At 40.6% G+C, this 25,431-nt stretch overlaps 1 protein-coding gene across 4 annotated transcripts in view; it reads left to right on the top strand.

Annotated features, from left to right (window-relative positions):
• The window catches only part of rad54b (RAD54 homolog B), a 221,420-nt gene that overhangs the window by 191,872 nt on the left and 4,117 nt on the right, over positions 1-25,431 (top strand). For all 4 annotated transcript variants that reach the window (XM_041189921.1, XM_041189920.1, XM_041189923.1 and 1 more), the window contains 4 exons: positions 4,471-4,655; positions 17,304-17,565; positions 18,748-18,814; positions 24,214-24,414. In XM_041189921.1, coding sequence (XP_041045855.1) covers positions 4,471-4,655; positions 17,304-17,565; positions 18,748-18,814; positions 24,214-24,414 — 715 coding nt within the window. The remainder of the gene's footprint in view (positions 1-4,470; positions 4,656-17,303; positions 17,566-18,747; positions 18,815-24,213; positions 24,415-25,431) is intronic.

Genomic DNA, 25,431 nt, shown 5'->3' with positions numbered 1-25,431 from the left:
CAGCACATTATCAATCATTTTAGGAGACAAGAGCGGAGAAGAGGAAAAAAATGACAAATACTTATATTAAAATGTGTGTGCATAGTAAGAGTTCTGTCCTAGTGAGTAACTAGAAATTAGAAGCAGGAGTCCAAAATGCATTCAGTTGTCCTGTGTTCACCAGAAGTTGCAGTTGAAATGTGATCTGTTTATATTTTTTTGTTGATGCCTGCGGAGATCAAGATCATGAAATGTGTATTTGACCTCTTGCCCTGAAGTGCTAGTTCTGGCTTTGTTACTGGGAGAAGTTAGCAGCACAGAGTGAAGGTCAGGGGCTTAAAAAATACACAAGTTCACAGTTAGGTATGAGCAATAGACTTCCTCATAATCCTCTGAAATATACGCTGACCGAGACACATTGTTTATGTCTCCTTCACTAATGGAGGGTCCATTTAATCACATTCTTCACTTCATAGCATTCTCTTTATATGTTCTCAAAGAAGCATTGTAAATTGAATAGGAAAGTGTACTTGTGGAGCACTCTTGCCTAGAGAGGTTACATATTTTGAAGCAAACCCTTGCTATTAAGGTTAATGTTTTAGTCCATTGGGCTATGCAGTGTTTTTCTTCCGTGTTCTGTAGTTACTTTTGGAAGTCTGCTGGGACTTTGGTAGTATTTTTTTAAAGCGGTCCATAAATCATCACCATATAAAGACATCTGTCCTACCAAACACAGTTACACAGGGGAGCTACAGAGCCCCATGGGCTAAACAATGCATTAATTAAGAATCTCAGCAGTAAGTTACTTTAAGCTTTAGGAAACTTAACTGGATATGTTTCATCGAAATGGCTGATCTCTGCAAAATGCTTTCTCTTTGCTTCTCTTGCACGCTTTCTCTTTACAGACACATGTTGAGAATGATTGTGTTTTTCCCACTGAAATTAGAATTAAAAGATTTTAATTTTTATTTCAAATTCAATAAACAACATAGATGAATAAAATTCACAGTTCTGCTTTGTATACATGTAACTTAATTGTGAATGATGGGTACATGAAATTAATAACGTAGTCATTAGGAATTGCATGCAGTTCTGAATGAAAATGACAGCCAGTTGAAATATTGTATTGAATTCATCTTTGGTATACATTGAAAAGTAATAATTTGAAAATTGTGAAGGATAGTCCAATGAATATGGAGGCTGGTGAGGTGGAAGGTGAGGACAAGGAATCCCTATCATGATGCTCGGTGTTAATTCATTCTGAAAAAGGTGAAGGAAGAAACCAGACATCAATCATTTACTTAATACTAGATTTATTGCAGAATGTAACATTACAAATGTCTGCCTCCTTCCTAACCAAGCCCCCAGAGTCTGAAACGGCTCTGTTTATGTGCTCAAGATACTTAGTCAATGAATGCCCTCCACCTGTATATCCTTAACCTTAATAATATAATTAACATACCATTAACACTCAGAGGGAAGGGAAGGGGTACGAGGAGAAGTATATGAAATGGAACAAACACAGTCAATGGCCCTGCCAACCATAGTGTCAGGGGCAGAATCCTCATTTGAAGAAAAGGGAAGGTGCATTTGATGTGCTAGTATTGAAGGTTGCATTGTCTGAACAGAAGCGATGGAAATGGAGAATGGAATAGATTCCTTACATTCCTTCCTGAAGTATTTTGCAGTCCACCTAGCCAAATGCCCTACTTTTATGCTGGCAAATTTTGATATTGGGATCTTTATGCCATATCCAACTTCAAGAACGAAAGTAGACTTTTTTTGTTCCTGGATTATGAACACCATTAACAAGGTCAACATTTTAGGCTCATTCCAAATTTGTCCTGAGAAAGTATAGGTGAGCCACTGTAGTCCGTGTATATTCATGATTAGGTGAGTATCCAGGATTTTGATCCAGCAACGATGAAGAAGCAGTAATATATTTCCAAATGTGCATGGTGTGTGACTGGGTAGGGGAGTGCACTCCGTAGGTGGAGGTGTTCCCTTTACACCTGTTGTCCTTGTTCTTCGGCAATAGATGTTAGACGTTTGCAAGGCATTGTCAAAGGAGCTTTGGCCGTGCATCTTGTAGATGATACCCATCGCAACCACATTGCAGAGATAGTGAAGGAAGTGAATGTTTAAGGTCGTGGATGAGGCTCCAATCAAAGGGTTACTTCATCTTGAATTGTGCTGAGCTTCTTAAGTATTGTTAAAACTGCACTTGTCTCAGCAAGTGGAGAGCATCCCAATACACTCCTGACTTGTGCCTTGTGGAAAAAGTTTGGGGGACCGAGAGGTGAGTTACTCACTGCATAACATCCAGCCTCTGGCCTATCCCTAGCTGTCTTGAGAAGGTGCTAATGAGCTGCCTTCTTGACAATTCAGTGGTTTATTGGACCATTTCAGAGAGCTATTAAGAGTCATAAATAGGCCTTTCTGGGTAAGGATGCCAGATTTTCTTCCCTTGAAGATATTAGTGAACCATGTGGGTTTTTAATGACAATCTGGTAGTTTCATGGCCACCATTAATGATACTAACTTTATATTGCAGATTTATTAAATTAACTGAGTTTAAATTCCCCATCTGCCGTGGTACAATTTAAACTTATGTTTCTGGATCATTAGTCCAGACATCTGGATTCCTTGTCCAGTACCATAACCATTATGCTACTGTACCCATACCTGAGGTATATACCACATCTAACCCTTCTCTAATCTGAGTGATTTTTATTACAAAGGAATTTAAGTACAAAACTAAGGAAGTCTTACTGTAATTATACAGAGCTTGATGAAGCCATATCTGGAGTACTGTGTGCTGTTTCCGTCTCCTTGCCTAATACACACTTGCCCTAAAAGGAGTACAGCAGAGGTTTACTAGACTGGTTTCTGGGATGAGGGAATTGTCCTATGAGGAGAGATTGAGTAGGCTAGACCTATATTCCCTGGAGTTTAAAAGAATAAGAAGTGATCTAATTGAAATACATAAAATTCTTAAGGGCTGTGACAGGATAGATGCTGAGAAAAAGTTCTCCCTGGCTGGAGAATCTAGACCATGGGGTCACAGTCTCAGAATAAAGGGTTAGCCATTTTGGACTGAGATGAGGAGAAATTTCTTCACTCAAAAGAATTGTGCACTTTTGGAATTTTTTACCCCAGAGAGCCACAGATGCTCAGTAGTTGGGTATTTCAAGATTTTTACATAATGGAAATTTGGCATAATACAGGAAAGTGAAGTTGAGTTAGAAACTTAGATGTGAGCCTACAGAGCAGGTTCGAATAGCTAAATGGCCTAATGAAGCTTCTGCCTCTTATGTATATATGTTCTGATTACTCATTAGCCTTAACCCTGTTTCCTGCATGTAAACTAACTTTCTATTCATGCTGTTGCACTTTTACATGCCTAAATTTTTGCAACAAACCTCCTGTAGGGCACCTGTCGAAGATCATGTAAATCACACCGACTGCATTCTTTTTATTTATCTAATTGGTCTCTTCTCCAAAAAAGCTTTATTTATTTGGTCAAACATAACTTGCCTTCAAAACAAATCTGTGCAGGTTGCTTTTGACCATCCCATGCACCTTCAAGTAATCATTACCTTTTATCTCAAATGATGGAATCACAGAGTTTCCTGGAGGTAAAAGCGGGTGCAGACAAATTCAAATAGCCACTCTGCAGCTGGAAGCCTTTGTTATTCCATGGTAAAATTGAACCAGAAGATGGTGCCAATTTTGACCTACTGTTTATATTGTTATATAGTCTTGGGTGACAGCACGGATGGTACAGTTGACTTCAGTGTTTCCTGATAATGACCCATTGTTTCTGCTGTAATGTACATGTGTGAGTTCTTCAAATACCACGGCCCCACAATGTAATTGACTATTGCCTCTCACAGTCTAACTTCATAACAACAAATAGTTTGTTAAGTGAGGTGCAGATTGTTGTCAATGGCATTGACCTTTATCCCATCATGGTTCAAGCGAGAAAGGGAGAAACTTTAATTAAAAGGAAGAGCTTCATAATAGCATTTATTATCAAAATTCATTGTAAAAGAAGCGTTATTACTTCTGCAACTGGTTGAATGATTACAACAGTATCTGGATGATTTAAAAATATTATAAAAAGGTTATTTTTATTCTTTCACTGGCAAGGCAAACATTTGTCGCTCATTCCTAATTGCCCTTGAGAAGGTGGTGGTTGAGAGGGTACTGTATCATAGTATAAATACAAGAGGTAATTTTGTGCTTTGCATTTAAATTAATAGTTGGAAAATAATGTGTTGCACATGTCTGAGTTTCAGATATGAATTTCCAGAAGGTTCCACATTAGACCAAAGTCCGAAAATTATTCCTGTTATATTGTTCCACCGGAAGTGGAAAATTACAACTTGGGATGAAATATTTTCAGGGAAATTAATGAAAACCAACTCAGTTTATAATTGAAAGTTTTTGACAATGCAGTAATTTATTTCTGTCTCTTTGTTGCCTTAGGGAAAGGAGAATCACTGCACAAGACCTGATTTTGACTGTAGGTTTGAAATTAACCCTTATGATGATCTGACTGGCATATTTCCAATAAACTATGAATCAAATGCATTTACTGCAAAGGATTCGGGGAAGCTACAAGTACTGATAGATCTTTTAGCAGGCATTCATGCACACAGTTCGGCTGAAAGGTAGGGAAAAAGCCTCTGTTTGAATTGATGGTAGCTATAAAAACATTTGTGCAAAGTGATTTCCAAATTTTAGCTCTCACTGGTGAGTCATGCATGACCAAGGTTGCTACTTTTCTTTTTACAACCAGCTTATACTCTCCTTGAGCAAGACTGCAAAGTATATATCTCTTAAAAATCATTGTATTGATAGTATTTTATGAATTGGCACAAAATAAATTTAACATGATGTACTGACAGCCCATTAATATAAAATAGAATTTTACGGCACTGAAGTAAGCCATTCAACTTATTGTTTATGTGCCAGATCCCTGAAAGCATTTTCCTTTAGTTTTATTCTCTTCTCTTTCCCCCAATCCATTTACATGTATTTTTTTGTTGAAGCCATTATGGATTCTGTTCCCACAACTATTTCTGGTTGAGCATTCCATGTCATAATAGCTAAAAATTCTCTGAAATTCTTCCTTTATTCATTTGGTCATAATCTTAAATCTACACATTCTGCTTACCAACTTACAAAGTAATGTAAATAGCTTTTCCATATTTACATCGAAAGCCATCCCAATTTTGAACATCTTCATCACAACTTCTCCAAACAACCTCAATTTCTGTAGTATCTCTTGATACAAAATTGTTTATTGTTATTTGTCCTTTGGTAAAACTCCTTCCTGAAATAGAGAGTTTTTAAAATTTATTCATTCAGGGGATGTGGGCATGGCTGGCTAGGCCAGCATTTATTGCCCATCCCTAATGATGGTGAATGGTGAGCCCCTTCTTGAACTGCTGCAGTCCATGTGGTGTACGTACATCCAGTGTTGGTTGCTGTTATGAAGGTAGTTCCAGGATTTCAACCCACCAACAGTGAAGGAACAACGATATAGTTCTAAGTCAGGATGGTGTGTGGCTATGAAAGAAACTTGCAGGTGATGATTTTTTTTTTATTATACCTTTACGGTATGTGGGCTTCACTGGCTGGGCCAGCATTTATTGCCCTTCCCTAATTGCCCTTGAAAACGTGGTGGTGAGCTGCCTTATTGAACAGCTGTAGTCCCTGTGATGTAGGTACATCAGCAGTGCTGTTAGGATGTGTTCCAGGATTTTTATCCAGCGACAGTGAAGGAACAGCAATATATTTCCAAGTCAGGATGGTGAGTGGCTTGGAGGGGAACTTCCAGGTGATGGTATTCCCATGTATCTGCTGCCCTTGCCCCTCCTAGATGGTAGCGGGCATGGGTTTGGAAGGCGCTACCTAAGAAGTTTCTGCAGTGCATCTTGTAGATGGTATACACTGCTACCACTGCTCGCCGATGGTGGAGGGAGTGAATGTTTGTGGATGGGATGCCAATCAAGCGGGCTGCTATGTTCTGGATAGCATCAAACTTCTTGAGTGTTGTTGGAGCTGCACTCATCCAGGCAAGCGGAGAGTATTCCACCACACTCCTGACTGTGCCTTATAGATGATGGATAGGCTTTGGGGAGTCAGGAGGTGAGTTACCCATTGCAGGATTCCTAGCCTCTGACCTGCTCTTGTAGCCACAATATTTATATGGTTAGTCCAGTTCAGTTTCTGGTCAATGGTAACCTCCAGGTCCTTGCATAGTTTTAGCAAGACTAGCCTATTTTTATACTCCATTCTCTTTGAAATAAAGGCCAAAATTCTATTTGCCTCCCCTACTGCCTGCTGAACTTTTATGTTAGCTTTTTGTGATTCATGCACAAGTACCCCCAAATCCCTCTAGGCTGCAGCTTTCTGCAGTCTTTCTTCAGTTTTTCTTCATTTAAATAATATTCAGCTCCTCTATTCTTCCTGCCAAAGTGCATAACCTCACATTTTCCCATTACATTGCAATTGCCAAGTTTTTGTCCACTCACTTATCCTGTCTATATCCCTCTGTAGACTTATGTGTCATCCTCACCACTTGCCTTCCCACCTATTTTTGTGTCATCCACAAACTTGCCCAAAGTGCATCACTTCCCTCATCCAAGTCATTGATCTATATTGTAAATAATTGTGGCCCCAGTGCTGATCCCTGTGGCACTCCACTAGTTACAGAATACCACCTTGAAACCTCTCCCCTTATCCCAATTCTCTATCTTCTGTTAGCCAATTCTCGATCCATGCTAATACACTACCCCCAACACCATAGGCTCTTATCTTAGTAAGTAGCCTTATGTGTGGTACCTTATCGAACGCCTTTTCGAAATCCAAATATATTACATCTTCTTGTTCTCCTTTATCTATCCTGCTCATTGCCTCCTCAAATAACTGACAAATTTGTCAAGCATGATTTCCACTTCTTAAGCCATTCTGACTCTGCTTAATTATATTATGCATTTCTAAATGCTCTGCTATTGCATCATTTATAATAGACACTAACATTTTCCCAATGATTGATGTTAAGCTAACTGGCCTATAGTTACCTGTTTTTTGTCTGCCTCCCTTTTTGAATAAGGGTGTTGCATTGACAGCTTTCCAATCCTCTGGGACTTTTCCAGAATCTAAGGATTCTTGGAAGATTACTACCTATGCATCCACTATCTCTGTAGCTACTTCCTTTAATATACTAGGATGCAACCCATAAGGTCCAGGGGACCTATCGGCCTTTAGCCCCGTTAGTTTCCTTAGTACTTATTCCCTAGTGATAGTTATTGTATTTATTTCCTCCTCATTTTTGCCCCTTCATTATTTAGTATTTTTGGAATGCTATTAGTGTCTTCTGCCATGAAACCTGATGCAAAGTATTTATTCAGCTTCTCTGCCATTTCCTGGTTCCCCAATATTATTTCCCCAGCCTGATTCTATAAGGGTTCTATGTTTACTTTGGCCTCTATCTTCTTTTTATATATTTAAAGAAGCTCTTACAGTCAGTTTTTATATTATTTTCTAATTTACTCTCAAAGTTTATTTCCTCCCTCTTTTTTTTTTAGTCATCTTTTGTTGGTTTTTAAAAGCTTTCCCAATCCTCTGGCTTACCTCTAATTTTTGCCACATTGTATGTTTTTTCTTTCATTTTGATACTAATCTTAACTTCCTTGGTTAACCATGGTTGGTTTATCCCCTTCCTAGAATCCTTCTTTCTCACTGGGATATATCTTTGTTGTAAGTCACAAACTATTTTCTTAAACGCCTGCCATTGTTCATCAACCATTTTTTTTGCTAAACTCCTTTTCCAGTTCTCTCCAGCCAACTCTGCCCTCATTCCTTTGTAATTACCCTTATTTAAGATAGCACAGTTGTTTCCAACCCCCAAGTTTCTCACTTTCAAACTGAATGCTAAATTCTACCATGCTATGGTCACTATTTCTTAGGGGATCATTTACTCTAAGATCATTTATTAAACTTGCCTCATTACACACTAGCAGATCCAAAATAGCCTGACCCCTGGTTGGATCCACAACATATTGCTCTATATTATGTATAGAGGCATCTCCAGGATTTGAACATTTAATCTACGCTGACCTGTGAAATATTGGGGCAGTATTGCATTGTTAGAGCTGCCATTTTTCAGATGAGATAGCATCCCTGATTTAAAAAATTTCACCATTGGTAGCCATGCCTTTTAGATGCCCAGGTCCAAAGCTCTGGAATTCCCTCCCTAAATCTCTTCACCACCGCCCCCCCCACCCCCCTCCCCCACTCTTCAATCTTTCTTTCCTCCTTTAAGACACTCTTCAAAGCCTACCTCTTGATTAAACCTTAAGTGGCTCAGAGTCATATTTTGTTTTATAATGCCTTTGTGAAGCATGTTGGTATGTATTATTATGTTAAAGTTGCAATAGAAATACAAGTTGTTGTTGTTGAGACATTGAACCAAGGCCTCCCTCACAATGTCCTACTCAACATTCTTCCTTCAAATAAGTACCATCTGTGCAAATTGGTAGCTACATTTACCTGCACAACAACATTGATTACGCTTCAAAATTCATTTATTGGTTACGAAAGGTGCTAAATGAATGCAAGTGCTTTTTCTTCTTTCTTCTGTTTTCCATCCTTTTAGTTAACACACTATCCATGCTGCCACTTTCCCTAGAATACCATGTGCCTTAATTTTATCAGCAAGTTTCCTATGCGGCAGCTTATTAAATGCATTTTAGGAATCCGTTTACATAAAGAAGTCATAAATTTGTCAGACACAGCTTTTCCATTCTTTTAGCTGTATAAAATTAATCCATGGCTTTTTAAGGGACGATTCATTTTATTCTCTATTTTAGACTCTAGAAGCTTATGTATTGCTAATGTTGGACCATCTGGTACATACTCTCTGATTTATCCCTCTCCCTTCTCTGAAAAGAGGTGTTACATGCACTGGAGGATGTAAGTAAGCAGAAACACATTGGAGGATTGAAATGATGCCTTAGGCTCTGAGAATAAAGCGCTCAGCCAGTACTGCGGTCATACCATTTTTGTCAATCAAAATAGAATATAAATTACATTCTCAAATTTACAATTAGCATCACTATTCCCAGATTATTTTTTTAATTTGTTGTGAACATTTTGTAGAGCACCTTAATCCAACCTTTGACCCACAACTCATCATGACATTTTTTCAGCTACAGATCTGTTAATCTCTCCCTTGCCACACTTTTGATGACCTTGTAACCATTAAATTCATTACTTTGTCTCACCCTGGACGTTCTCCCAGCTACCACCCTCGCCTCTGTACTCTTAAGTCCAAAGGGTAGTTCAACCAGTCGTCGACAGATATCACCATATCTGACTGGAGTAGTTAAAGCAATGTTGAGGCCTGCTTTCCATTATTAGCCATTCAAAGTTCACCCTGGAATGCACCAATAGCTCCCTTGGCTTTTCATCTCCACTAAATAGTCTTCTTTGACCACTCCCATGTCTCTTCCATGATCATCTCCAACAGAAGTGTGCAGAGTTCATGGACATTTTTGTCACAAAGACCAAGACCATAGTTTCACTGTCTTTGCCGTTTCTCTTACTTCTCCTAGTCCATTGGGCCAAGCTTCCCCTAACGTTCCCTGCTGTCCTTTCTCCAGATTCTTTCCCATTTTCCCCGCCTTGCTCTCTCCAAGCTCATTTTGTCCAGGAGGCCCACCTCTTGCTTCCCCCTGCTATTCCCACCAACCTGTTGACCACCCAACTTTCTTTCCATGTTAGCAGATATTGTTAGCGGTTCTCTCTCCTCAGGTACTAAATGCCTCCCCTTCAAATCTGCTGTCATTGCCCTCTAATCAAAAGAAAAAACACTCTGGATCCCTCTGTTCTTGCAAATTACTGCACCATCTCCAACATCTCTTTTCTTTCCAAAGCTTTGTCACCTTCCAAATCCATGCTTATCGTTCCCACAACTCCATATTTGAATCCCTCGAATCAGGTTTTTGCCATGGTACTGAAGTACTGACGTGGCTCTTATCAAAGTCACAAATGGCATTTAATAGGCAGAAATTTTTGCTCGGCGTCAGGCGCATTTCCGACCCGCTCGAGCGTGACATGACGCATGTTGACGTTAGCCGAGCATGCTGTTGTCAATGTGCAGTGGCGCAATAGTTTGGTCGGCAGACACGCTGGATCTGGCAGTGCGCCTGCCAACAATTAAAAGGCCTGTAAGGCCATTGAATAACCAATTAATCAAATTTTTCACTATCCGTCCAACCTAACAGTTGGCGGGCAGGCCAAAAGGCGGGATGAGGTTTCCAAAAGCAAATAAAAATAAAATAAAACATTAATTTTTCATTAATAACATGTCCCTGCTCATGTGATAGAGTCACATGAGGGAACATGCTTTATTACATTTTTAAAAATTATTTTTTTATATCTCCTCGTTTCTCTGAGGCAGCTCCGGGAGATTATACAGTGCTCACTCGCACACGAAGTTCATGCTCGGCCGGCTCACCCTCCTCCCCACACCCCATACAGGCAGCACTCAGTGCTGCCACTCGCTTTTCACACTGGGCAGGCCTTATGAAACTGCAGTGCTTTGCTGATTGCAGACGGCGGTTGGTTCCTGACTGCCCCCACCTGCCCCGGCCAAGCATCCCCGCCAAGGGAAAAATTCTGCCCTATGTGACCATCATTATGATCAACTTTCCCAATATGATGCCACCACTAAAGGCATCTTCCTCTTCACTTCCATTTCAGCAGACCAAAGGAACCCTTCCCTCTGTAACAACCTGATCCTACTCCTTAATTGCCCCTAACACACTCTTCCCTTCCCTCATCACCTTGCCATGCAAGCACAGGGGATGCAACATATGTTTTACATTCTCCCTTCTCACTGTCCCATTCCCCAAACACTCCTGGGTGAAACAGTTAACTTGCACATCTTTCAATTTAGTATACTATATTCATTACCCACAGTGTATTTTCTACATTGAGGAGACTGCTTTGCAAGAGGCTGCCAATCAGTCCGCAAGCATGACCCTGAGCTTCTGGTATCCTGTCATTTTAAACATCTACCACACTCCCACTCATTCAGGAGAAGTGGTTGTGAGTCACTGCCTTGACTGCTGCAGTCCACATGGCGTAGGCACACCCACAGTGCTGTTGAGGAAGGCAGTTCCAGAACTTTAACTCAGCGACAGTGAAGGAATGGCGATATGGTTCCAAGTCAGGATGGTTTGTGGATTGGAGGGGAACTTTCAAGTGCTGATGTTCCCATGCACCTACTGCCCTTGTTCTGAGTTTAGAAGGTGCTATAGAAAGGCCCTTGGCAAGTTGCTGCAATGCACCTTGTATATCATACAGACACTGTGCATCAATGGTGGAGGGGTGAATGTTTAAATGATCAGATAGCATGCCAATCGGGCAGGCTGCTTTGTCCTGGATTGTGTTGAGTTTCTTGAGTGTTGTTGAAGCTGCATTCATGCAAGTGGGAAGTATTAGACGCACTCTTGACTTGTGCCTTGTAGATATGGTGGACAGGTTTTGAGGAGCAAGTAGATGAGATATTTACTGCAGAATTCCCAACTTCTGACCTATTCTTGTAATCATGTATCACAGTAATTATCTTACTGCTCCAGTTAAGTTTCTGGTCGATGGTGATCCCTAGGATATTGATGGTGGGGGATTCAGTGATGGTAATATAAAGAATGTCAAGAGGGGATGGCTAACTTTTATCTTGTTGGCAGTGGTGATTCCTTGGTACTTGCATGGTGGGAATGTTACTTGCTATATGGCAGCCTAAGTCTGAATATTGTCCAGGTCTTGCTGCATGTGGACAGAGACTGCTTCAGCATCTGAGGAGTTGCAAGTGGTACTGAACATTGTGCAATCATCCCCATTTCTGATCTTATGATGGAAGGAAGATCATTGTTTAACCTCTAGTGGAAAAGCTTTTAGAAACAATAGTATGCATCAAAATTAAGAGTAACTTGGACAAGTGCAGATTAATTAAGTAAAGCCAGAATGGATTTGTTAAAGGCAAATTGTGTTTGATTAACCTTTTGATGAGGTAACAGAGCATTGATGAGAGTAATGTAGTTGATGTGGTGCAGTTGGACTTCGCCTGCTACTGACCGGCTCGCCAGCCGGGGAGAAAATTCTACCCTTGGATGTGCAAGCGCAACTTAAAAATTTGTAGGTGACTCAAAACTTGGAAGTATTGTGAACTGTGAGGATAATGATAGACTTCAAGAGGTCATAGACAGGCTGGTGGGCATGTGGCAGATAAAATTTAATGCAGAAAAGTTTGAAGTTATTCATTTTGGTTGGAAGAGCAAGGAAAGCCAACATAAAATATTGGGTATAATACTAAAGGGCTGCAGGGGAAGAGGAACCTGTGAGTATGTATGTGCAAATTGTTCATGGTGAAAAGGAAGGTTGAGAAAGGAGTAGACCTTGTAAATAGAGGCTTAGCATACAAAAACAAGGAAATTCTGATGACCTTTATAAATCAATGGTTTTTCCTCAAATGAAGTATTGTATCCAATTTTGGACACCACACTTTAGGAAATGATATACGTACAATGTGGCAAGGATTAGTGGTGAGTTAGAGGATTGGGAACATTTTTAAAATCAACAAAAGATGATCAAAACAATAACAATGGAGAAAATAAACTTTGAGGGTAAACTAGCAAGTAATATAAAAAGGGGACAGTAAGAGCTTCTTTAAATATATAAAAAGGAAGAGAGAGGCCAAAGTGAAACTAGACCCATTGGAGAATCAGGGTGAGGAAATTATAATGGGGAACCAGGAAATGGCAGAGGAGTTGAATAAATACTTTGCATCAGTCTTCACGGTAGAAGACACTAATAGCATTCCAAAAATACTAAATAGTCAAGGGGAAAAGGAAGGGGAGGAAATAAATACAATATCTATCGCTAGAGAAAAAGGTACTATTGAAACTAATGAGGCTAAAGGCTGATTAAATCCCCTGGACCTGATGGGTTGCATCCTAGAATATTAAAGAAAGTAGCTACAGAGATAGTGGATGTACTGGCAGTAATCTTTCAAGAATCCTTAGATTCTGGAAAAGTCCCAGAAGATTGGAAAACTGCCAATGTAACACCCTTATTCAAAAAGGGAGGCAGACAAAAACAGGTAACCATAGGCCAGTAAACTTAACATCCATCATTGGGAAAATGTTAGAGTCTGTTATAAAGGCTGTAATAGCAGAGCATTTAGAAATGCATAATATAATCAAGCAGAGTCAGCATGGTTTCATGAAGGGGAAATCATGCCTGACAAATTTATTAGAATTCTTTGAGGAGGTAACAAGCAGGATAGATAAAGGGGAACCAATAGATTTAATATATTTGGAATTCCGAAAGGCATTCGATAAGGTACCACACATAAAGCTACTTAATAAGATAAGAGCCCATGGCGTTGGGGATAGTATATTAGCATGGTTAGGGGATTGGCTAACGAATAGAAGACAGAGGGCAGAATTTTGCAGTCAGTGAGCAGGGGGCGGAGCCGCTCACCGAAGCGTAAAATGACACAGGATGACGTCAGGCGGAACCTCCAACCTCACCCTGCATTACTTAAGTTTTCAGGAAGGTGGGGGCGGAGCAAAATCAGCTGCGGGCCCGCCGACCTGTCAGTGGCAACTTGAGGCCATTGACAGGGTCATTTGACCAATTAAGGGACGTGCCTGTCTAACCCGGCAAATAGAGAAAACATGAAACCTCATCCGGCGGCGGGATTGTTACATGAGGGGAACATGTAAGGGATTTTTCTTTTCTCAATTTTTAATAGTTTTAAAACTCGAAGCGATCTCCCTGAGGCTGCACTTAGCCTCAGGGCAATGTGTGCTCTTTCGTGCATATGCGCAAAAGAGTACACTCTCGCTTTTAGGGATTCCCCCTGCCTGCACAGGGAGTGCATAGCGCTTCCTGGCGGACGTCACGCTGGGCGGGCCTTACTTGGCCCGCCCACATAAAATGGCAGTGCGGCCTGCTTCGGCTCCGCACCTGCTGGCAATTGGGCCAGGCCCGCCCGCCCAACAGGCAGAAAATTCTGCCCAGAGAGTTGGGATAAGGGGGACATTTTCAAGTTGGCAAGCTGTAACTAGTGGAGTGCCACAGGGATCAGTGCTGGGGCTATAGTTTACAATATTTATTAATGACTTGGATAAGGGAAGTGATGTACTATCGCGAAGTTTGTGAATGACACCAAAATAGGTGGGAAGGCAAGTAGTGAGGATGACACAAAGAGCCTACGGAGGGAAATAGGCAGGTTAAGTGGGTGGGCAAAAACTTGGCAGATGGAATATAATGTTGGGAAAATATGAGGTTATGCACTTTGGCCAGAAGAATAGAGGAGTTGAATATTATTTAAATGGAGAAAAACTACAGAAAGCTGCAGCACAGAGGGATTTGGGGGTCCTCGTGCATCAATCACAAAAAGCTAACATACAAGTTCAGCAAGTAATAGGGAAGTCAAATGGAATGTTGACCTTTATTTTAAAGGGAATGGAGTTTAAAATTAGAGAAGTCTTGCTAAAACTACACGAGGCACTAGTTAGACCACACCTAGAATGCTGTGAACGGTTTTGGTTCCCTTATCTACGGAAATATATACTGGCATTGGAGGCAACCCAGGGAAGGTTCACTAGGTTGATCCCGGGTATGGAAGGATTTTCTTCTGAGGAGAGGATTGAGTAGGCTGGGCCTGTACTCATTGGAGTTTAGGAGAACGAGAGGAGGCCTTATTGAACCATATAAGATTTTAGGGGGCTTGACAGGGTACATGCTGAGAGGTTGTTTCCCCTTGTGGGAGAGTTTAGGACTAGAAGGCACAATCTCAGAGTAAGGGGTTGCCCATTTAAGACAGGGGTGAGGAGGAATTTTGTCTCTCAGAGTGTAGTGAATCTGTGGAATTCTTTACCGCAGAGGGCTGTAGAATCTGGGTTGTTAAGTATATTCAAGGCTGAGATAGACAGATTTTTAATCAATAAGGGAATCGAGGGTTTTGGGGAAAAGGCAGGAAAGTGGAGTTAAGGATTATCAGATCAGCCATGATCTCATTGAATGGTGGAGCAGACTCGATGGGCCAAATGGCCTACTTCTGCCCTACGTTTTATGGTCTTATGTGAAGACTTTAGAGAATCTTCAGAAAAGATTTACAGGAAGGGATGAGGGACTTCAGTTATGTAGATAAATTGGAGAAATTGCATCTGTTCTCTTTGGAGAAGAGAAAGCTGAAAGGATTTGATAGAAGTGTTCAAAATCATGACAGAATCCAGTCAGAGCAAATGGGGAGAAACTATTCCCATTGGCAGATGGGTTGAGACCCAGAGGACACAAGTTTGAATTGACAGAAGAATCAAATGTGACGAGGAAAGCTTTCTTACGCAATGAGTGGTTATGATCTGGAAAGCACTGCCTGAAAGATTCAACTGTGACTTGTAAATGGGAATTGGATAAGCACTGGAGGGAAAAGATATTCAGGACTACGGGGAAAAGTCACTGAAGTGGGACTAGCTAAACTGCTCTTGCAGAGAGCTGACACAGGCTTGGTGGGCCGAATGACCACCTTCTGTGCTGTAACAATTCTATAACTCTAGAATTTAATCTCTCCTGCCTTCCACCCAAAAACAGCCCTTTCCTTTTTGTCCTTCCTTCCCCTCCTTTCCCTGCATCTACACTTGCTTTAAACCTATTACCTCATGATTTCCATTTCTAATTTGTTGCATTGGTCATATTTGTTGCAAAAGTCAATAGCAGGCCAACTGCTATTTGTTGCAAACCTCCACGGACTGCCAGGCCCCACTAAGTATTTCCAGCATTTTTTTTTTTAAATGTCTTGATATCTCCAGTGACTCAGTATTGAAAATGTTTCTATTGATAACGCTCTTGTTAAGTGCCTTGGGACGTTTTGCTACATTAAAGCCACTATATGAACGTAAGTTGTGACTGGTGGTGTTGAAGCTATATTGTATTTATTTCCTGGTGGAAATGTACTCAAGGCAATATTGTGATAGTACGCAGCTTGGCTACAACTTTGGAATCAAAATTTGCAATGAATTTAAGCTATAGGAAAACTGGCCACATGAGGGGGCTGAGTGGACACGCATAGCAGAATAATATCTCTATCAGTGTAGATTCAGCTTATAAATTTATCCAGCCAATTTAACCTCTCCCCAAAATCGTTGTTCAAATAAAAATCAATAGAAAAATAGAATAAGGTTTACAAATAATGAATGGTTCATTATTGCTAGTTTGTAACTAGATATAGAGGAGAATTTTCTCCGTTGGGGGGGCCGATTGGGAGTGGGCGCGGAGCAGATCGTCGCCTGCGATCGGCTGCGTGCCTCCATTTTGCTTGGGCAGGCCAATTAACGCCCACCCAGCATGACCCGCACCTGGTAGCGCTTAGTATTACCTGCCCAGGCAGGGGGAGGAGGGAAAGTCGGGGCCTGGGCTCTTTCACGCATGTGTGTGAAAGAGCACAACAATCTCCGAGGCACGGAGCTGCCTTAGGGAGATTAAGTTCAGATTTAAAGTTGGAAAAAATAAGAAAATAAAATTATTCAGATATATCCCCTCATGTGACAGTGCCAGCCCTGACAGGGGCAGCCCTGTCAATTTTTTTCATTGGATTATTAACAGCCTTAACAGGCCTTCAACAGTTCGGTGGGCATGCGGCTGACTCTGGTGCACGCCCGCCGAAAGGAAGATCGGAATGAGGCGCGGTGACATCAGGACGCATGCCCGATGTCACTGTGCATCACTTTGTGTGTCAGCAAGTGGGGCCCGCCCCCACACACCAAAGAAAAAATTCTCCCCATTGTCATAGTGATATTAGAATTCGCTACAAAATGAAGTCATATTTGTGACAATTTTGCTGTCCCAAGCTGAAATTGGTTTTAGATGTGATATATTTATATGTGTCACAATCAAAAGTTACAAATTTGCACAAATTTCCAGGTCATTTCCTGGTTTGTAATCTCATGCGTCCAGAATCAGAACTCCAGACTCAACAGCCACTGGGTTTGCAGGTTTTTTTGATCCATTAATCCTGATGAATGGAGAATCCCACAGAACCTGCTTACACTGGGATTAAAATTGCTGTTGTGGTTTATTGGTTAAAAATTCTTATTCAAAATAACTGATTTCTCTAAGAAGTTGCAATTATATTGGTACAAAGTGTTGATCCAGGCTTTTGAGTGTATTTTTCTTTTAAAAACAATCACCCAGTACACCATTTGTGCAGGTGCTCATTTTAACTTTCTCTGTTGCAGAGTTGTGCTGATTTCAAATTATACTCAAACATTAGATATCTTGCAAGAAATGTGCAAGTGTTTTGGGTATAGCTATACCCGACTGGATGGACAAACACCCGTCAGCCATCGACAACAAATTGTGGATTCATTTAATAGCAAACAAAGCAAGAGTTTCATCTTCCTGCTCAGCTCAAAGGCTGGTGGGGTCGGCTTAAACCTAATTGGAGCCTCCCGGTTGGTTTTGTACGACGTTGACTGGAATCCAGCAAATGACGTTCAGGTACATATATGCAAGAAATATAGATGAGATTGTGACTAGTAAATACTGTATAACCTAGGTAACTTTTGAGGCTAAAACTATTTGTGATTGATAGTGTACTAACAATTCATAAAATGTTGAGTTTTCAATAGGCTTTTGTTTTATTAATAATTCCAGAGTGAAGATACATTCCACTTTCTACATAACCTGTCTTAATCTTGGTGTAGATAGTATAGGTTTCAGTAAGTGCTTGTGACGCTCCATGCCTCAGCACTTGAGGTCTAAAGCAGTATAATCAATGGCCCCTTGATGAAGAACTAGCTAAATCCTGTTATTTGCAACATTGGAAGTAGGAGATTAATAACCTAACCTTAATTACTATATCAGTGTGGTTCCCATCAGGTAGTGCATTCCAAATCCTAACTACACATTATGTAAAAAAGGTTTTCAGCATGCCACCTTTTGCTAGACACTTTAAATCTGTGATGTCTCGTTATCAGTCCTTCAGCCTTTGAAAATAGTGTCTCTTTATTTACTCTATCTAAATCACTCATGATTTTAAACACCTCCATCAAATCACCTTTTAGCCTCCTCTGTTCTAAGGAGCTTTTCCAGTCAATTCACAAAGCTGTAATCCGTCAACCCTGGAACTATTCTTCTGTATCTCTCCAAAGGGTCCAAAGTGTGGTGCCCAGAATTGGATGCCATACTGCAACTGGGGCCGAATTAGTGTTGTTTAAAGGTTTAGCATAAGTTGTACTCTGCTTCTATCTATAAAGCCTAAAACTCCTTATAGCTTATTAATGGCTTTGTTAGCCTGTCCTGTCACCGTCAAACATTTGTGCACAAAGACCCGTTGGTCTCTGTTCTTGCACTCACTTTAAAATTGTACTATTAATCATGCTTTGTCTATCCTCATTCTTTTACCCAAATAAATCAACTCACATTTTTCTACGTTGAACTTCATCTGCTATGTGTCTGCCCAGTCCCCAGCCAATCTTTGTCCTCTTGAAGGCTTTAGCCATCATCTCACTGTTATTACAGTTCCGAACTTCATGCTCTGATGTGAGTAACACGTCTATGTCCCACCACCTATTTTACAATGTATTAGAGCTCCTGTACATACATGAAAGGTGATTAAAGACTGCTATTTGTTGCAATTCATTTTTTAAAGTATAAATTTATGTGCTTCTATTTCTCAAGGCTATGGCCAGGGTATGGAGAGATGGTCAAAGGAAACCTGTGCATATTTACAGACTACTCACTACAGGTTTGTTTTGGCATGTTATTCCACATTAGATAATTGTACTAATTATCAGATATATCTGTAATTTGAGCATTGATGCCCCCTCAAGTGCCTGCTGAAAGCCAAAAGACTGATGCATGATTCTTTTTTAATAAATGAGATGTTATTTTGAAATGGTTTGTAAATGAACCTAAACCTAGTGGTATTTTTTTCAATTAAACAACAGAAGTAAGTGAAAATTTTATTGCATGGACCAATGGTGAACACATTGTAGAATCAATGCACAATGCTATAATAATGGAAAGCACGAGTTTTGACACCTAGGATACCAATTCCAAGAGCACAGGAAGCATAACAAGTAGTCAAATTGGCGTTAGAAGCAAAAACTCATGCTGGATTTGTTAAGGAGATAATTTGGATGACATGAGGTATTGAATGAGCACAGTTGACTGATTTTCAGAAGCTATTTGATATTTTTGAAGATATCTAAGGCACGTGCCAATGAGGAGCAAAATCAGCCCAGCTTTCTGCTCCTACTTGGTATCTTTTTTTACCTCCTTTCTCAGCCTCATTGCTGATGAAGATGTAAGAGGTAATCCCCCAGCCAGTAATCCAGTGCACAGAATCGTGTGATTACCCCTATAATATCTAAAATACCTGAGGTTTTCACTATCTTGATCCTTGAGTTAAGCGAGCAAGGTAAGAGTTGTTCAATGACTTGTTGCTGAAGGAACAGCCAAATCCAAATGCAAATAGCACCCCTGACAAGGAGCCAACATCTTAAAATGTTTCAATGAAGAAAAATTGATGAGGGCTACAAAAGAAGAACAAAGCTGGCAAGCAGGGATGTGATTACTAAAAGAACCTGTGCTCAGTTGTACTCACTGGACATGCAATGATTTAGCTGTTTTATTCCCCCCAAACTGCTTGCATACTAAAGAGAATCAGCTCTCATCTATGACTTGCATCTTCTTCAAATGATTGTTTCTTGCCAAGGATCCACTGTGTTGATCCCACTGCTCACACATCGAGGAAGGGATGAATCTGAAGCCAATCGTTTCCTTAATCCAGATTTATTTTAAAAACCACAGAGTAATGGCACAGATTCCTCATGTTCTCCCCAAACACCCTAATCCTTTCCTTAATTGATGGCAATTGCTCTTAATTACAAACTAAAAGCATACGCTCTATTAATGCATGATTCCAACATTAACACACCGTACTCCTATCAAATACATCTTTTATCATAGCTAAATTAATTCACAAGTATTTATTCTGAACCTGTAAACAAGCATTAGGTGTTGATTTTTGTTGTTGAAATCATGTACAACATTGGAGGAGCTCCTTATTCCATTTGTTAAGTAGAAGTCATTGAAAGTATATTTTCCAAAAGCAGAGATAGCAGCTGTTGAAGTTCAAACCAGAAACATGCCTTGTAATTGTTGAGAAACTGTGGTTGCTGACTCCCCCTCATTGTATTCTCTACCCGAAGGTAGGTCCGACCCACAGTGCCGCGATCTCTACCACTAGCTAGGGCAAGGAGGCCGGTTGTGAACTCCCCTCAGCCAGAACGGGGATCGAATCCCGTGCTGCTGGCACCAATATGATCAACACCAGTCATCCAGCCAACTGAGCCAACCAGAACCCCATCCTCACCAAGGGGTCCAAGTTGCTGCAGCAACATGGACTTTAAAATCCATATTGTAGTCCGGAGCTATGAATAGTGAAGGCCGAGGCTCCGATTTTCTTTCCATCACAAGGCTACCCAGGAATTTCTCCCACTCTTACTACCTGCCAGATGTTGGAAAGATTTATAAGTTGTTTCTCAACCTGTTTGTGTGTCTGCCTACCAATCTGAAAATGTTTCATCTAAAACAAATCCTTTGTGCTGAGTAAAACCTATTACCATAACGAGCCACAAGATGGAGTATGCTGTGCACACTGAAACAGATAAACAGAGCTTTAAATTAGACATCTTTCATGTCGTCTGTCTAAACAGTTAAAAATTTAGAAATCTTTTATCCAAAACACTATGGGTGTTATTAGAAAAAGACTTTGATGGCTATTCATTTTTTTCTCCAAAAAATATACACAGATTGAATTATAAATGGAAAATATTGCCTGTCTGTGGAAACCCTATTCATTAGCCTTTGGCATTGATGTTAATCCAAGTTTCCTGATGAATTAATATTTTCATCCCCATAAATCACTAAAAAAATGCAGACGCATTTACATCTGTATCTGTCTCAGTCTTTTTGGCCGTGAATGCAAATCAATCACTTCAGGAACTTTAAAATTATAAAATTGCAGATTTTGAACTGATTTGGCATGACTTTCAGTAGTTGTTGAATCGTCATGTTGCATCATATGTGTATCAGTAAACGTCATTGACTGCTCAGATTTTCCATGGTTTTACTGACTTTCAATTAGTTTTATGGAAGTAGTAAGCTTACTGGCATTCAAAACATTGTGGAATTTTGACTTAACCAACTAGAGTAATTTGAAGAGCTCAGATTGGTTAAGTAAAATGCATTTTCTTCAAAAACAGGTTTTTTTATGCAAACAGCATTTTTCCCTTATTTACATTTTAAGTTAATTTGTGCTTACCTTTCTTTTTTGTGCCACTGTGCACTTTTTAAAAAAACTGCCTAATAGTACATTTGATGTGTAGCTGAGCCATATAGATCATAAATACCTCCATTTGATCCGCAGTGTGCATTGAGGACTCTTACTGGCTTTAGTATCACTGAGATAGGTATGAAAAATTGGCCAGGTATCTCTCTCCTGGCTGCTTTTCAATGTCTTGTTTTTACCAGTTCAACATTGTAGTCAAATTGGAAATCAGGAACTATTTTCTTAATTGAAAAGTGGGCAAAATGATTAAAGGATTTCTCTGAATAATGCTAATATTCTATTTGTAATTAGATTTTTGGTTAAAAACTGCTTGCTGATTACGGTATATAATGCTTTTCCTCTACCAGCAGTAATAAAATGGGCTGAATTTTTGCCGTCGGTGAGCAGGGGGCGGGGCCCGCTTGCCGACATGTAAAATGATGCGGATGACGTCAGGCGGAACCCCCAACGTCATCCCACCCCATTTAAATCTTCAGGAAGGCGGGCCTGCAGCAAAATCAGTTGCGGGCCAGCTGACCTGTCAGTGGCCAATTGAGGCCAATGACAGGATCATTAAAACAATTAAAGGACCTGTCCATCCAACTTAAAGTTGGTGGGCAGGCCAGGACCCCCGGCAGGGAATAGAAAAAACATGAAACCTCACCCACCGGCGGGATGAGGTTTCATGTAGGGATTTAAAGTTTAATAAAGATTTAGTGTAATTTATGAACATGTCCCATCTCATGTGACATTGTCACATGAGGGGGACATGTTAAGGATTTTTTTTTCTAGTTTTAATGTTTTTAGAACTGTCAGCGATCTCCCTGAGGCAGCACATAGCCTCAGGGAGATGTGAGCTCTTTTGTGCACATGCGCAAAAGGGCGCACTCTCGCTTTTGGGGAATCTCCCCCCGCCCGAACAGGAAGAGCATAGTGCTTCCCATTGGATGTCATTCTGGGCAGGCCTTATTTGGCCTGCCCACGTAAAATGGCGGCAGGGCCCGCTTCTCCGGCGGGGATCGGCTCCCCACCCGCCAGAGATTGGGTCGGGCCTGCCCACCCGGAAGGCAGAAAATTCTGCCCAATACATCCCACGTTTTTATTCGTTTGTTAATCTTACAGCTGAGACCTGAAATATGAGAGCATTTATTCTTTTCTTTATCCTCTCTGATGTTCCTGGGCATCATATAACTTGTGATTGAGGAGAGTGATCTGCTGTGTCAGATCTGTGCGTGTCCACTGTGGCTCAATTGGTAGCATTCTTGCCTCTGATTCAGAAGGTCCTGGCTGGCATTCCAGTGCATTACTAAGGGAGATGTTAAACTGAAGCCACATCTACCACCTCAGGCAGGCTTAAAAGATTCCATTGCATTGTGTCAAAGAAGAGTAGGGAGGTTATCCTGACCAATATTTATCCCTCATCCAACTTCACAAAAACACAGATTATTTGGCCGTTATCACATTGCTGTTCCTGGCAGCTTACGTTGTGCAAATTGGCTGCGGCATTTCCCACACTGCAACAGTGACTACATTTGAAAAGTATTTCATTGGCTGTATAGCGCCTTGGGACATCCAGTGGTCATGAAAAGTGCCATGTAAATGCAAGTATTTCGGTCATTGCTGTTTTTGTACCCCCTGGATATAAGAGATATCCAGGTGCTTTTTCCTCTAGTTCTATTTCAATTACTTGAGGAAGGCACCTTGCTTCAGCTTCATACCTTTCTATAGCAATTCGGCTGAGATTGGAAAGTCAGTGGAATGGGGATTAAACCTCCACTGCATGACACCAAATATTGATGTTCTAATATACTATGCTACTAGTACAGAATGAAATAGAACGTATTGTAACATTTTAGGTTGATTCTGGATGCGCCTAAAGGAAAAGTTGGATTTAACTTTATAATCTTCACACAAAAAAAAACATCATACAGATTAGACCAGAGATTTTACAGTAGTTAAACACTTGCACAAGCATGCGTATCATGTACAGACAGTACAACCAAGAAGATATTATCTGCTCACCCATGGTTAATAGGAACTCCATCAACTAGCAATTGAATCACATAAAGTTAAAGCACAACTGAAGACAATTTGACCCACAGGGCAGAATTTTGCCATCAGTGAGTAGGGGGCAGGGCCCGCTCGCTGGCACGGGATGACCCCCGACGTCATCCCAGCGCATTTAAATTTTCAGGAAGGCAGGCCCGCCGACCTGTCAATGGCCAATTGAAGCCATTGACAGGATCAATTATACAATTAAAAGACCTGCCCGTCCAACCTTAAGGAGCCAGGACCCCCGGCGGGCAATAGAAAAAGCATGAAACCTCATCCACCAGTGGGATGAGGTTTCATGTAGGGTTTAAAAAAGTTTAATAAACTTATTATGTAAATTATGAACATGTCCCATGTTCTCGCCTTAATTGGCCCACCCATGTAAAATGGTAGCGGGGCCCGCTTCTCCGGCAGGGATCAGCTCCCCGCCTGCTGGAGATTGGATCGGGCCCGCCCGCCCAACAGGCAGAAAATTCTGCCCATAGTGTCTGCATTGGTTCTTTGCTCAGATAAGCTAGAGCTAACCTCACCATCATACTTGCTCTCCATAACCTTATATCTTCATCTGTTTCAAATATTTATTCATTTCCTTTAGTTGATCAGCTGGACTGTTACACCTTAACCAGAATGTAATGCCACATAACTGTTTAATATTGTTTGGTCATGTTTGGGTCAGTTGGTTAAAGACACGCATACAAATGAAACTTAATTTCACTTACAAGATCAGATGCACATTTTAACACATTCTTCCATTACAGGGACCATAGAAGAGAAGATTTATCAGCGACAGGTCAGTAAACAAAGTTTGTCTGGAACAGTGGTTGACCTAAAAAAGAAGAATGAGCATGCCAGCTTTTCACTAGAAGAACTTCGAAATCTTTTCAAATTAGATGAAGACTCTAACTGTCTTACCCATGATCTCCTGTGTTGCAACTGTTTGGGAAATGGGGAACCATCAGGTAAGCACTGGGCTTTGACAAGTGTAATAAACCTATTTTAGTTAGATACTGATGAAATGGAGGCAAAATTATTATTGCAGCGTCCTCCCCATGCTGTGGGAGTAAGAAATTCACTTTAGATTATCTTTGACATCAAGAGTACCATGATGTTCCCTCTTTGTTGCATACAAAGGCACCTACTATTCTTAATGTCTCACCATCTCAAGAATTGATCAGTTTACAAAAATTGTTGCGACCATCCATTGAGAATTGGCATGGGCTGATCCACCTGCCATTTTCCCCTTTCTCTTGCTGTGGAGAAACAACTAACTTAGCTTCCCTTCCGACTTCATGATGAAAATCTGAAACCATTACTGTGAGGAATCTTGAATAATATCAACAACTTGCATTTATATAGCATCTTCCACTTAAAACATCCCAAAGGGCTTCACAGGAGCATTAACTTTTACACCAGGCCTCAAGAGGAGACATTAGGACAGATGCAGTAAGTTTTAAGGAGCATTTTAAAGGAGATAGAGTGGTAGAGATATAGAAAAGCTTAGGGAGGGAATTCCAAAGCTAAGGGTGTAGGTAACTGGCGAAGTGAAGAAAATTTGGAATGCACAAGAGACAGGAGCTGGAGGAGTAGAGAGAACTCCGAGGGCTGGAGCTTACAGAGATAGGGGGGGGCAAAACTATGGAGGGATTTGAAAACAAGGATGAGAATTTTAAAATTGAGGTTTTATTAGATGTGGATCCAATGTAGGCAAGGGGTGACGGTTGAATGAGACTGGGTCTGAGTTAGGATACGTACAGTAGAATTTGGGATGAGTTCGAGAGCACCAGTAGGCCATTGGCATCCTGTTGCATTGTGCTACCATTTAAGAAGTGTAACATTTAAGGATATTTGGTTTGCAATATAAGATTTTACTTACTCAGAGCTGGAAAGTTAAAGCTTAATTAAATTGTGCTGGCACCAATCATGTGATGTTTGCTGACAGGCGCTAGCATTCATAAAATTAATGTCAGTATAATTTG

This window comes from Carcharodon carcharias, chromosome 6 (genome assembly GCF_017639515.1).
Source record: "Carcharodon carcharias isolate sCarCar2 chromosome 6, sCarCar2.pri, whole genome shotgun sequence".
Lineage (NCBI taxonomy): Eukaryota > Metazoa > Chordata > Chondrichthyes > Lamniformes > Lamnidae > Carcharodon > Carcharodon carcharias.
Note: the sequence above shows the minus strand (reverse complement) of the source record. Positions and strands in the feature narration are given on the sequence as shown.